General features: G+C 41.8%; 1 protein-coding gene across 1 annotated transcript in view; it reads left to right on the top strand.

The window, feature by feature from the left end:
- The first annotated feature begins 645 nt into the window (after positions 1-645).
- Positions 646-12,409, top strand: part of LOC149205891 (uncharacterized) — a 427,798-nt gene continuing 416,034 nt past the window's right edge. The window contains exon 1 of the mRNA XM_089393578.1: positions 646-1,089. Coding sequence (XP_089249704.1) covers positions 766-1,089 — 324 coding nt within the window. The 5' untranslated portion in view covers positions 646-765. The remainder of the gene's footprint in view (positions 1,090-12,409) is intronic.

Raw genomic sequence — 12,409 nt, 5'->3', positions numbered from 1 at the left:
TGTAAACCCTTGGCGATCAAGAATGAACAACAATTACAGGGGGAATGAAACAAGAACAACAGAAACCATGTTCCGTTAATGAGTGCATGCAAGCAAATTAGCCCGGTTAGCAAGTCAACAATGGCAAACCAGGCGCACAGGTAATGGAGCTGTCCCACGCCATTGTCGGCGGAGGGCTTCGCGCAAACATCGGACCCAAACAGAAATACACGAAGCAGAACAGACATCGCAACAAACAGGCAGAAACAACTGAAAAACAGGTCAAAATTAGGTTTTTGAAGCGCTGACACCCATCACAACACGTGGCAGGACATGTCGGGCAAGTGTCGTACATGCAGGGGTGCCATCCACGTGGGTGTCGCTGAGATGGAGGGGATGGCGCACAGGTAATGACGTCCCTCCCCTATCTTTCCCAAAAACAAAAATTGAGCCTTAGGGATATCTTAACATCATAAGCCTTCATCACACAAAACTTCAAAATATAGAAATCTCCTTCATGAACACACGATGATGAATACCTATTGTCTTAACATAGCATGACCCATATACTCGGATCTTGGATTTCCGCATATTTCCGTGAAAGAAATATAGCATGACCCATCTACATGGAACTTTGATTTCCAGCTATGACCCATATACTCGGAACTTGGATTTCCACGTATTTCCGTGAAAGAAATCTAGCATGACCCATATAGATGGAACTTTGATTTCCACATAGACGATGTCGCAACTAGAATTCGATCACGATTATTGGATACAACTGCAATGACCATAGCCATCGCCAGGTCCGCTCTGCAACTGCAAGGCTTTGCAATCTCAAGGTCAAGTGCGAATGCCAGCATCAGAATTCCTGCTTTCGTTTCACAGTGCAAAATCAAAGTTTGGACAACGTTGAATAAAAACCATGTGAGAAGGGGAGTGAGGGCATTGTGTAGTGTCCCTCCAGATTATTTGAGACTAACAGACCAACAACTGTTTGAACAATGCGAAATGGACACCTTCAAATCCTCTGGTCCAGGTGGACAGCATCGCAATAAACGGGAAAGTTCGGTCAGGCTCAAGCATGTTCCCACCGGCGTCATAGCTCAGGTACTATCTCAACACCTTTATTTTCTTATAATTCCTTCTTACTCTGATGAATTTTGTACTTCACATAAATCTCAATCTGCATTGTGAGATTGCGCAAATTGTATCCTAAGGAAGAAGTTTTTATGAACAATTCTTAGTCATTGGGCAACCACATTTCATGTCACAGAAAAAGCTGAACCAACTTTCTCAAAATTATTTATTCTAAGCACTGGGAAAAACAAAAATTGGGGGACCCTTCAGTAACAGTATCTTGACTAGTGCAAACTGGGTTTGGTTTAGCGAAGGACAGCAGACGCTGGACGGACTATTGCTCGACTTGAAGCGTCTGAAATGGTACAGAAGCGTCGGGGCTGAGGTAGATGGCTAGAATATAAGAGACCACTATAAGTGTTGTAATAATTTTGATTTTGAGTCAACCAAGCACGCAGGGGTGAAAGTGTGCGGGGGTGGGTGAGGGGAGGTGGTTGAAGGTGCGCTCTATACACCTTCAACTTCTCACCAAACACCTTTGTAGTGGGTGAAGGTGTGCATTTGTTAAGGCTCAAATATAACTCCATGCTTACTAGGCATCTATGTTCTTATGGTGGTTTGGGAGGTCTACACAGGCTGCATATTAATATTTTACTATCACTGCCTAGCTGTTTATGATTTTGCTCACAGCAGTGTTGGTGACCTGTGACAATCTCGTAATCTCCCTACCCCAAAGGATCCAAGAAAGTCATTCAATGTGGGATTTAAATGGTGAAGCCCATTGTTTGCCACCGCATGCCATGAAGACAAGCCTGATCCTGCCCATAGTTTAACCATCCAGCCACAATGATCATTCAAAGCCTAAAAGAATGAAAGCGAAAACATGAAAACTAAAAAAAACACAATTAAAGTTTTCTACATGAGAGAGTGAGATGTGATTTGGTTCTACTCCATGGTCTCTTTGTGCCAGCCACAAGGTGCTAAAGCTGCATATACCAATTCGAAGCACAGTAACGTTTTCTGCAAAGGGAGAATGATGATACAAAGAGAGGTTGAAAATTGAAATACAGTCCACACAAATCTTGGTAAAAAGGAGAAAAATAGACGTATAGAAGTTAGTGTATGCTCAAAAGCTTGAACAGTGGAAGCTTTCTTCTCGCACTGATAGCTACAGCCTCTTCGATAAATCTGATTCTTGTAAGACAGATTAATTCTATGCTGTAGAAATCTGTTTCAAATCATTTTGTTGGTGTTGCACTGTTTGAAGAAACTCAATGTGTGAAATGATAATGGCAGCTGGGAGTTGTTATAGCCTATAAGATGAAATGTGGCCTTCAACGGGAATGCCCACTAAAGGCTATTTGCAAGTGCTTTCATCCAACTCTGAGCTGCAGACCTAACCCATCCAGGACTGTAAGCAAAGCTTAGGGAGTCCCCTCATAGGAGAGGAAGCATCCCTATCCACTTGGTCACATGTTGGGTAACTATTTGTCTTTTTTGTTGTATATAGATTGAAACTTGAACATCAACCAGACATGATTTTCTTAGTTGAAGAATTTGGCCATGTCTTACAGTCCAAGTGAGGTCTTACAATCCAAGTTGAAGTCACAAATCATTTTACTCGACCATCTGAAATGGATTAATGAGTAGGCTCTAAGTTAACAAGGCCAAAGATCATTACCAGTTAGTGAAATGAGTACTCTGAATATGGGTAGGAGTTCGCCCATGCTATTTGTAAGTTAAAAAGGTAGGGGTCTGTTGACAAAGAAAGTCATTGACAAGGGGATGACTGACAAAGAATGTCACTAACAAGGTTGTCAACAAATTCTTCGTTGACAAGGGAATGACCAACAAAGTGCTTGTCAACAAAGTCTTCATTGCAAAGGAGTGACAAGGAGGTTCATTGACAAGGCGGGTGATTGACGAGGGAGTCATTGACATAGAGTCAAGAAAGTCATCGACAACAAAGTCATCAAGAAGGAAGATGATTGATGGAGAAGCCTTTGACAAAGCATGATCAATGAAAAACTCAATGATTGATAAAGAGGCTGCAAAGAGGATGTCATTCAATGAATTAGAATTTAGAAGGAGCCCTGTGGACACCACATAGGCACAATGCACTTCATCCACACATGTGGGTAAATAAAATGCATGAGCAAATTGATAAGTCTGAATGATTCTGGTGGGTAGTTGCACAATCTGGATAAGATCAATTCTTGGATGGTTAGGTATCTTGGAATCTGGAACGTGGGCATCTAAAGGGAGAGAAGATAAACACTGAAACCCATGAGTCTTAGGGGGTTTAGTTGGTATTTTCAAGGTGGTTGCACTCTGAGATTGAGTAGTAGAGTAACAGGGCACTTTCGTGCAGAGGAAGATGCTGTTGGAGAATCAGCTGCAGTCGTATCAGATGCAGAAGGGGAGCAGATAGATCTATACCTCAGCAGGTTGCAAGAGATTCGGGACCAACTTACTTCCATAGGGGCCACGCTGGATTAGGAGTTCATGGTGAGGACCGCCTTGAATGCAGTGTTTGAGGATTGGGAGACATTTGTCCAAAGTATTTTGGGCAGAGCTACTCTTCCAGGATGGGAAGAGATGTGGGAAGCTCTTTGCCAAGAAGAGATCAAACAGTTGACCAAGGCGGGGAGTAGTAGCAAAGGAGGTCGAATCAAGAAAGAGGAGGAGGAGGATGCGCTCTGGCATCTGCGGGACAACAGGGGAAGAGGAAGAAGAAGGACATCTCCAAGGTAAAGTACTTTCATTGTGGGGAGATGGGTCATTATGCAACCCAGTGTCCCAGGAAAAAGAATAAGGGAGAGGCTTTTGACTCCAAGGCAGCTTTGGCTAAGGCAGAGAAAGAAGTCGAGACAGATGGCGACTGTGCCATGAGTGCTCATGCACCTCTAGAGAAGAGGTGGGGTGACATCGAGCTGTAGTCAGGAGGACTACAGAAGATGAGGGGCAGGATCCTTGAGGCACCCAAACTCTTGGATCATATCTGACTACGGGAGCCCCAAGTGACAGTAGCATGATGACGGATGTCGGTAGAAGCAAGATGCAGATGGAGCGACAAGGCAATGTTAGAATGCAGGGGTCTGTGGCAGGGTAGTGGGGGTTGTAGCAGTGCTAGAGGCACAAAGATGGTTGCAGCAGCGCAGAGGCAGTAAAGGGAGCACAAGATAGCAGCAGATATAGCTTCAACATCAGGGGGCTTCCAGACCGACAAGGATGTCAATAGTTGGGTAGATCAGTTACTTACTTCTCGGTAATTGAGTTGTAGTGCAACAGTTAGCAGTGGTAGTGCTATGGGCAGCACGATGCAGCATGTTGAGAGAGAGTTGCAGTGCAGATGCAGTGTTGGGAGGAAGGACCAGCAACAACATGAATGCAGAGGGAGCTGCAGTACAGATGTAGTAGTGGCAGTGGCAGAGCCATGGGCAGCAGTACAGGAGGCAGCAGTGCAGTGGATGTAGGGCAACAGGCCCAGCATCAACACAGGTACCGGTGCTGGAGGATCAGTGTGATGTTCAGTGGTGGAACATTACTAGAGCACATTCCTCGCTAAGAGGGAGTGTTGATTTGTGGTAGCATCGGATGTGCTCTAGCCATGAAAATTGGTGGAGAGGCTAAAGCACATGAGATCTCCAAGACCCATAAATGGTTTGGGGAAATTCCACCCGGTTAGAGAGATATTAAAATAATTAATATTTTTAATGGAGTTCCTAAGTCTAAACTTAGGAAAATTAAAATATTAATGGGTATTAATATAAAACTGGGTGAGAATGTTCTAAATGACATGGATCAAGCCAAATCTAATCTTAGCCATTGATTAGAGATTTAATCTCGACCGTTGAAGACTCAACAGGAAAAGTATAAGAGGAGGCTTGAGGGTCAGTTGGAGATACACCAAGATTGATCAGTCAGTTCGATTTTCTGGAGCAGGGTTTGCTGAGAAAATTCGAACAAGTGATCTGAGTTGTAGCGAGGGGCAGTGAGTACATAGCAGAGAGGCAGAGATAGTGCCAGAGGGCCAGCGCAGTGATTGAGGAGGCTACGCAGAGGCAACAGGAGCCACGCAGAGGCAGCTAGTGACTACGTAGAGGCTGAGGGGCCTGCGTGGGTGATGTAGAAGGCCAGAGAGCTGATGCAGAGAGGCGAGGGCTGACGCAGGGGTTCCAGAGCTACGCAGAGGCTAGCAGGGTTGACGCAGAGACTGGGAGAAGCGCTGGAAGGATTTTCGTGGGGCAGACTTGCTGAATATTTGCTTTCAATGAGTTCATTCTAGTGACAAAAGATAATGTGCAGGATGCTTCAAAGGTTGAATCAAGGTCAACCAAAACACAAGAAGTTTCCAGTTCAGAAAGTCAACCTTTAGGTGAGGAGGAGGAGACATTTGCTCCTTTCAGTTTTTTAGGAGACCTTGATGGTTCACACAAACATTGGTGGATGCTCAGAGTATGTTGAGGCTCCTAAGAGTACATTTAGGGAGAGCAGGCTCCAAAGAAGTTTCTCAACTATATGGCATTAATTAGTAGCATCATTGATTCTGAACCCTGTAGTTTTTAGGAGGCATCAAACCAACATGTATGATGGGATGCCATGGTGGAAGAGTACACCTCCATCATGAAGAATGATGTTTGGGACATAGTACCAAGACCAAAGGGGAAATTAGTTGTTAGTTCTAGGTGGCTTTATAGCATTAAGCATGTTGTAGATGGCAGCTTTGAGATATTCAAGGCGATGTTTGTGGCGAGAGGGTTCTCCCAGAAAGAGGGAGTGGACTATGAGGAGACTTTTGCTCTAGTCACTAGGTACACTTCCATTAGAGCTATTATGTCTATTGTCTCATTTATGGGATGGAGGATACATCAAATGGATGTGAAGACAACTTTCCTTAATGTGATCATTGAGGAAGAAGTGTTCATATAACAACCTCAAGGCTTTGAGATACATGGGAAGGAGTCCCATGTTTGCAGGCTTAATAAGGCCTTATATGAACTCAAGCAGGCACAAAGAGCAGGGTATTCTAGGATTGATGGATACTTGCATAGTATGGGCTTCACAAAAAATGAAGCAGATATGAACTTATACTTTATATTTGTTAGCATTGATCTGCTTATGTTGGCGCTGTATGTAGATGACTTGTTTCTTACAGGTGTAGAGAAGCTCATTGTAGGGTGCAAAGCAAATATGGTAGCGAAGTTCGAGATGAAGGACATTGGCATGATGCATTACTTCTTGGGTTTGGAGGTTTGGAAAAAACCAGGGCAGATATTCCTTAGGAAAGTTAAGTATGCAGTTGAGAGCCCAAAGAGATTTTGGATGGAGGACTACAAACCTATGGCCACACCCATGATCACCAATTTGAAGAAGGTGACAACTTCAAATTCAAAGTTGGTGGTGTTGATTTTTCCTCGGCACTTCATAATCAAGTTTGTGTCTAGACTCTAAATCACGATCACAAACACACTAAATGCCACAACACAAGCACTTTGCACAACGGAAAATGTATAACAGTGAATCAATGTAGTACACAAGACAATTTTCAACCCAAAACTTGTTATATTACAACTTTAATACAACAAACATACGACTCCCGTACCAGGGATCATGGCTCTTACAATTAGCCCTGATACAAGAACAACTAGGGTTTGCAATCAACATTTTATGACACTCAATCTACCCTTGAACACGACACACTTGACTTACTTGTTGAAAGAGCGCTCAACTTAGCCCTTTCGTTCCACGTACCTTGAACACTGGGCAAGTTTGTTCCACCTCTTCTGCTGCTCACAAGTAGTTATGTTGCTCTAGAATTGCTTGCATATTCAGCTGACCAATCTGCCTCTATCAATGGCATTGCTGCTCCAATGGCACTGAACCAGTGTTGTGAAAATCGCGATTAAATTGCGATTTTTTCAGCTTGCCGATCAAATCGCGATTTTTATATGGAAAAATCGCCTACTTTTTTTTTGCCGATTTTTACTGAAAAAATTGCGCTTTTTTTCAAAAAATCGCGATTTTTACTGAAAAAATCGTGCGGGGTCAGGGCAGCACGATTTTATAAACTTTTTTTTGGTTTTTCAGTTGCTCATTTGGACAGTGGCGTGCGCGGAGGGAAGAGGAGCTCTTGGAGAAGAGGGTTTTTACTACTTAGCCAAATCTAAGTGCTTAGAGGAGAAAATCAAGAGGAGACCACCGATTTCTCCATAGAAACGGTATGAGGATTAATTTTTTTTTGTTTCCATTGTTTAAAAACATTGTTTTTGTATGTTTTTCATTGTTTTTGGTTGGGAAACTTGGTATGGGCACCATTTTTCTTTTGTTTTCAACTTTTCATTGTTTAAAAAAAAAAATTGTATTTCTTCATTGATTTGGGATGGGTAACTTGGTATGACTATGGGAACCAATTTTTTTTTTTTTGTTTTCATTTTTTTTAAACATTGTTTATGTTTTTTCATTGTTTTTGGCATTTTCCATTTGGTTGGGTAACTTGGGTTTGGATTCTGGAATGGTTGGGTAATTTGTGTTTGAAACTTTGAACTTTGGAATGGTTGTTTTAGGTTGGGTTATGGGTAACTTGGATTTTCATTGTACAATCATCAATGTAAAAATAAAAAATTAAAATACTAAATTGTAATTTGTAAATTTGTAACTTGTAATTTTGTAAATGCTAAATTGTAATCCTAATCCTTATTTTCCCATAGGTTCACAACTGCACCAAAACACCATTCAAGACTTCAAGTTTGCAAATTCAAAGTTCAAAAACAAACATGCCAAGGAAATTGGATCCTTTCTGGGAATATGGTGAACCTAAAGCTTCGAATGATAGACAAAACTTGAGTTGCAAGTTGTGTGGAAAGGAGATATACAGGGGGGTGTACAGGTTGAAGTTTCACCTTGCACAAATCCCTGGACATGATGTGGGGCCCTGTATAAATACAAATGCTGAAATTATCCAAAGAGCCATGAGAGCATTGGAAGAATTAGAGCACACTAGAGAGGCCAAAGAAGAACTCAAAAGGAAACTAAAAAGGTCAGCTGAAGGAAGTGGGCCAAGTGGCACTGGTTCTACTGCAGCATCAGTCAATCCGGTAGTTGCATCATCATTTTTTGTTCCTCGAACCACACCTGGTTCACAACCATCTATCGGTTCAATGCTAAAAAGAACTGATAAAGAACAAGCTGACAGGTTGATGGCAAAATTTCTCCTCTGGAGTGATATTCCTTTCAGCGTTGTAAGGAATAATCCATTTTTCCAACCTACTGTTGATGCTATTGCCAGTGTTGGCCCGGGGTACAAAATCCCTTCTTATCATGATTTCAGAGGCCGGATTCTTCAAAATGAAAAGCGTGACTGCACCCAAAGATTGGAGGATTTTAGGGCATCATGGGCACAAACAGGATGCACTGTTATGTCAGATGGTTGGACTGACCAAAAGGGGAGAACCCTTATAAACTTCTTGGTTAGTTGTCTGAAGGGGACTATGTTTATCAAATCTGTTGATGCATCTCATCAAATCAAAGATGCAAGAACTTTATGTGATTTGCTGGATGTGTTTATTTTGGAGGTGGGTGAACAACATGTTGTCCAAGTTATAACGGACAATGCTGCAAATTATGTTGCTGCTGGTAGAATGCTTATGGATAGGCATCCTACTTTATTTTGGACACCTTGTGCTGCCCATTGTATTGATTTGATGTTAGAGGACATAGGGAAAATTCCCTTTGTCAAAGATATTGTTGACTCATCAAAAAACATCACAAAATTTATATATAATCATACATCTGTGCTTAGCTTGATGAGAAGATTCACCAACAACAAAGAGTTGGTGCGCCTCGCCATTACACGGTTTGCCACGAGTTTCATATCTCTTCAATCCCTCTTGATTTCTATGTGGGATGTGAAGAGAATGTTTCTTTTAGAGGAGTGGCGTGCTTTGTCAATGAGCCGCAAACCAAAAGGAGAGGCCGTATGCAGACTAGTTTCATACCAGGAAGACTTCTGGGCGGGAGTGTAGGAGGTGTGCGCCGTTACTCAACCTTTGGTAAAGGTTCTTCGGTTGGTTGATGGTGAGAAGCCCGCAATGGGCTATTTGTATGAAGCCATGGACAGGGCCAAAGAAGCCATTTGGGCCTACTATGATGATAAGGGAGATGATGGGTTTCAGAAACAACTCCTTCTATGGGGAGTGATTGATGAGCGATGGAACAACACACTCCATCGTCCCATTCATGCTGCTGGGCTTTTCCTGAACCCTGCATTTTCTTATGCATGTGGGTTTGATTTTGATGCTGAGATCATGGATGGATTCTTATCCTGTGTCCAGAAGATGGTGCGATCTCCAGAACAACGTATAGAGATCTCTAAACAAATTGAGACATATAAGATGGCAGGTGCCACATTTGGCTTTGAGACAGCTATCACTGATAGGACGATTAAAATGCCAGGTATTTTTTAGTTTGTAACTTTGTTTCAAATTTCATTGTCTCTTCAAATTCCATTTTTTTCTTATGTTTATTTAAAATTTTATTTGTAATTTTGTTGTAGATGCATGGTGGAAAATGTATGGTGGCAGGGTACCCCTTTTGCAAAAGCTTGCCATTCGCATCCTCAGCCAAACCTGCAGCTCCTCAGGATGTGAGCGCAACTGGAGTGTATTTGAAAAAATACACAACAAGAAGCGCAACAGGTTAACACTTAAACATTTAAAATATTGCAAATTTCCAAATAAATTTTTGAATTCATTAAACAATATTTTTTTTATAATATTAATTATTAATTATTATTTCATGATCTTTGTACAGGTTGGAGTCCCAGCGACTTAATGACATGGTCAACGTCTACTACAATCTTCGATTGTGGGTGAGGAAACTTGAGAGGACACCTGATGTGGATGCCATCTCATTGGATGGGATTGACACCACTGCTGCATGGAGGGTTGAGGCCGAGAGGCCTCTCATGGATTCTACTGATGATTGGTTAGTGCAGGATGTAGTGGAGGGGGAGGAGGAGGAGCAGGAGGAGGAGCAGGTGGAGGAGGAGGAGGAGGAGCAGGAGGAGGAGGTGACACCGCCTACCCGGGCTACCACTGCCACTAGTAGAGGACGTGGTCTACCTCCTATAGCTCCTACTTCTAGTTCTTCAGCTTCTAGAGCACATCAGACTCCACTGCCATTTCCACCAGCATGGGCACCAACATCTACATCTAGAGGGAAAGGGAAAGCTGTGGCATTTTCTCGCAAGAGGGGCAGAGGAAATCAATAGGATTAGACTTTCATTTTATTGTATATGACATTATGACATGATGAGATACATTATCATATTTTTTGTTGATATTTTGAGGCTGAGTTGGGACTCAGGAGTCAGGACTTACTATTCAGGACATGATTCAATGTTATGTGTGATTTTAGCGCTAGAAATGATATTAAACATCTTATATATTGGTTTTTTTATCATATTTATGTGTCAATGTATTTATTTTATGTTGTAGATGGTTTAGATATTAAAAAAATTGAAAAAAAATGAAAAAAAATGAATATTTTTGTACCAAACGATTTTTTCCCAATTTTTTCCGATTTTTTCCCGATTTTTCCAATTTTTTCCGATTCGTTCCCCACGCCGATTTAATCCCGATCGCGCTTTTCACAACACTGCACTGAACATAGGCTCAACCAAACTACCCTCTAGCAACCCTCTTGCTCCTCCGAGACTGCCTGCTTTTAGAGTCTTCAAAGTCTACCCTCTGATCACTGACTTCACTAAACTAGGGCACACATCAAATATGCCCTCTAACCATCTCTTGGCTACTCCAAGGATGATAGAACTTAGGGCTTCTTAAACAACCTTCTAACAATCCCTTTACTTCTCAAAGGATCACTATGCATAAGGCTTAATTTAGCAGCCTTCACATCAACGATGTGCCCACTCACATTCGCTGAACTTAGGCTACAAACAAGCAACCCTCACATAGTCCCTAAACACACTTTAGGATGACTAAACTAGGGCATACAATGCTCTGTTCTAAATTGCCACATAGGACAAACTTCCCATGATCAAACCCAACAACTCTTCTCCACAAAGACGCCACAACATATCATCCTTGTAGTCTTTGCTCAGCCTCTAAGGATGTCGGTCCTGTGAAGAACAAACACAATCCTACCACAAGTTTGACACTTGTGCACCACCTTAGGAAACTCGGCCCTGAATTCTACTTCACCACAGCTCCAAAATCATCATCAGTTAGCCCTTTATCTCCTTCTCTCAACTGCTATACTTGAGCTCGACATCTTCAACAAATAAACCCTATCGGCCTCATGCACAAAATCTTAAGGGAGTCTCGACCCTCTTTTAATAGTTAGAGATAACTCGGCCTAGAACATAGATTGGAAGTACAAAAATTTTCGGCCCTTACACAAAGGTTTACCTCAACTCTGATGCATAGGATTCTCAAGCCTTGATCACAAAACCATGCCCAGATTACTCGACCAACCTTCCTCCTTTTGAATTGTACTAGAACATAGAAATAAAGAAACAAAACTCGTCTTTCTTCCTACTCTCCAGCTCATCTTCTTGAGGTTTGCGGTCTCTTTAGCTTGTCTTTTATTGACAAGAATTACTCTTTTGATGCTCCAAATGATCACAACTTATCTCTACTTATAGTGTCTTAGGTGGTGTCACCATTCCACCAAAGGTCATGTCTTGTAGGCCAAGCTGACTTGAGCCTGCCTACAAAAACCCCACTAACCTTAGAAATACATTTCTTCCATTTGACTTTGACCAACATCATTGAAGCCCTAGGTGACCCTTAGTCTTTCAAGGGTGCCCCACATACTTTCAATGAATAAACAACTAATTTTCGCCTTGGTCTTGCGGCCACAACTTTGGGTACAAAAACCACTGCTTGGGTACTGTTGACCATGTACATGTCAACAGTTCAAGAAGCAGAGTACAAAGCAGTGGACAAATTTTTTCAAGATCATTGTCATCATTCAACTTTAAATTTCATCATTGTAATCCCAAATTCTGCAAGTTTATTGTAAATGATTCTAGTATGACTATTAAGCCATGTAATAACACCTAGGTAAGCCTATGATTCTTCTCAAAGGGTTTCATCCTAGGGAACTTTTTAACCTCCCCAAATTATCTGTGTTTGTAAACACGGATAATTGGCAAAGTTTTCTCCTAGATATACCCTAAAGCTAGGGTGGAATTCTTTGACAAGGTCTTAGGTGACTCCTAGTGTTTATTGAGTCTATGCATTTTTCATACTAGATCATGTTTTTTGTCGTAGAATTTGGTTGGGTCTTGAGGGTCTATGTCAAATATTTTTTTCCCCTTTTAGGG

The sequence above is a fragment of the Pinus tabuliformis genome, chromosome 1_2 (assembly GCF_031772625.1).
Source record: "Pinus tabuliformis cultivar Carrire ecotype Pingquan chromosome 1_2, CPIR1, whole genome shotgun sequence".
NCBI lineage: Eukaryota > Viridiplantae > Streptophyta > Pinopsida > Pinales > Pinaceae > Pinus > Pinus tabuliformis.
Note: the sequence above shows the minus strand (reverse complement) of the source record. Positions and strands in the feature narration are given on the sequence as shown.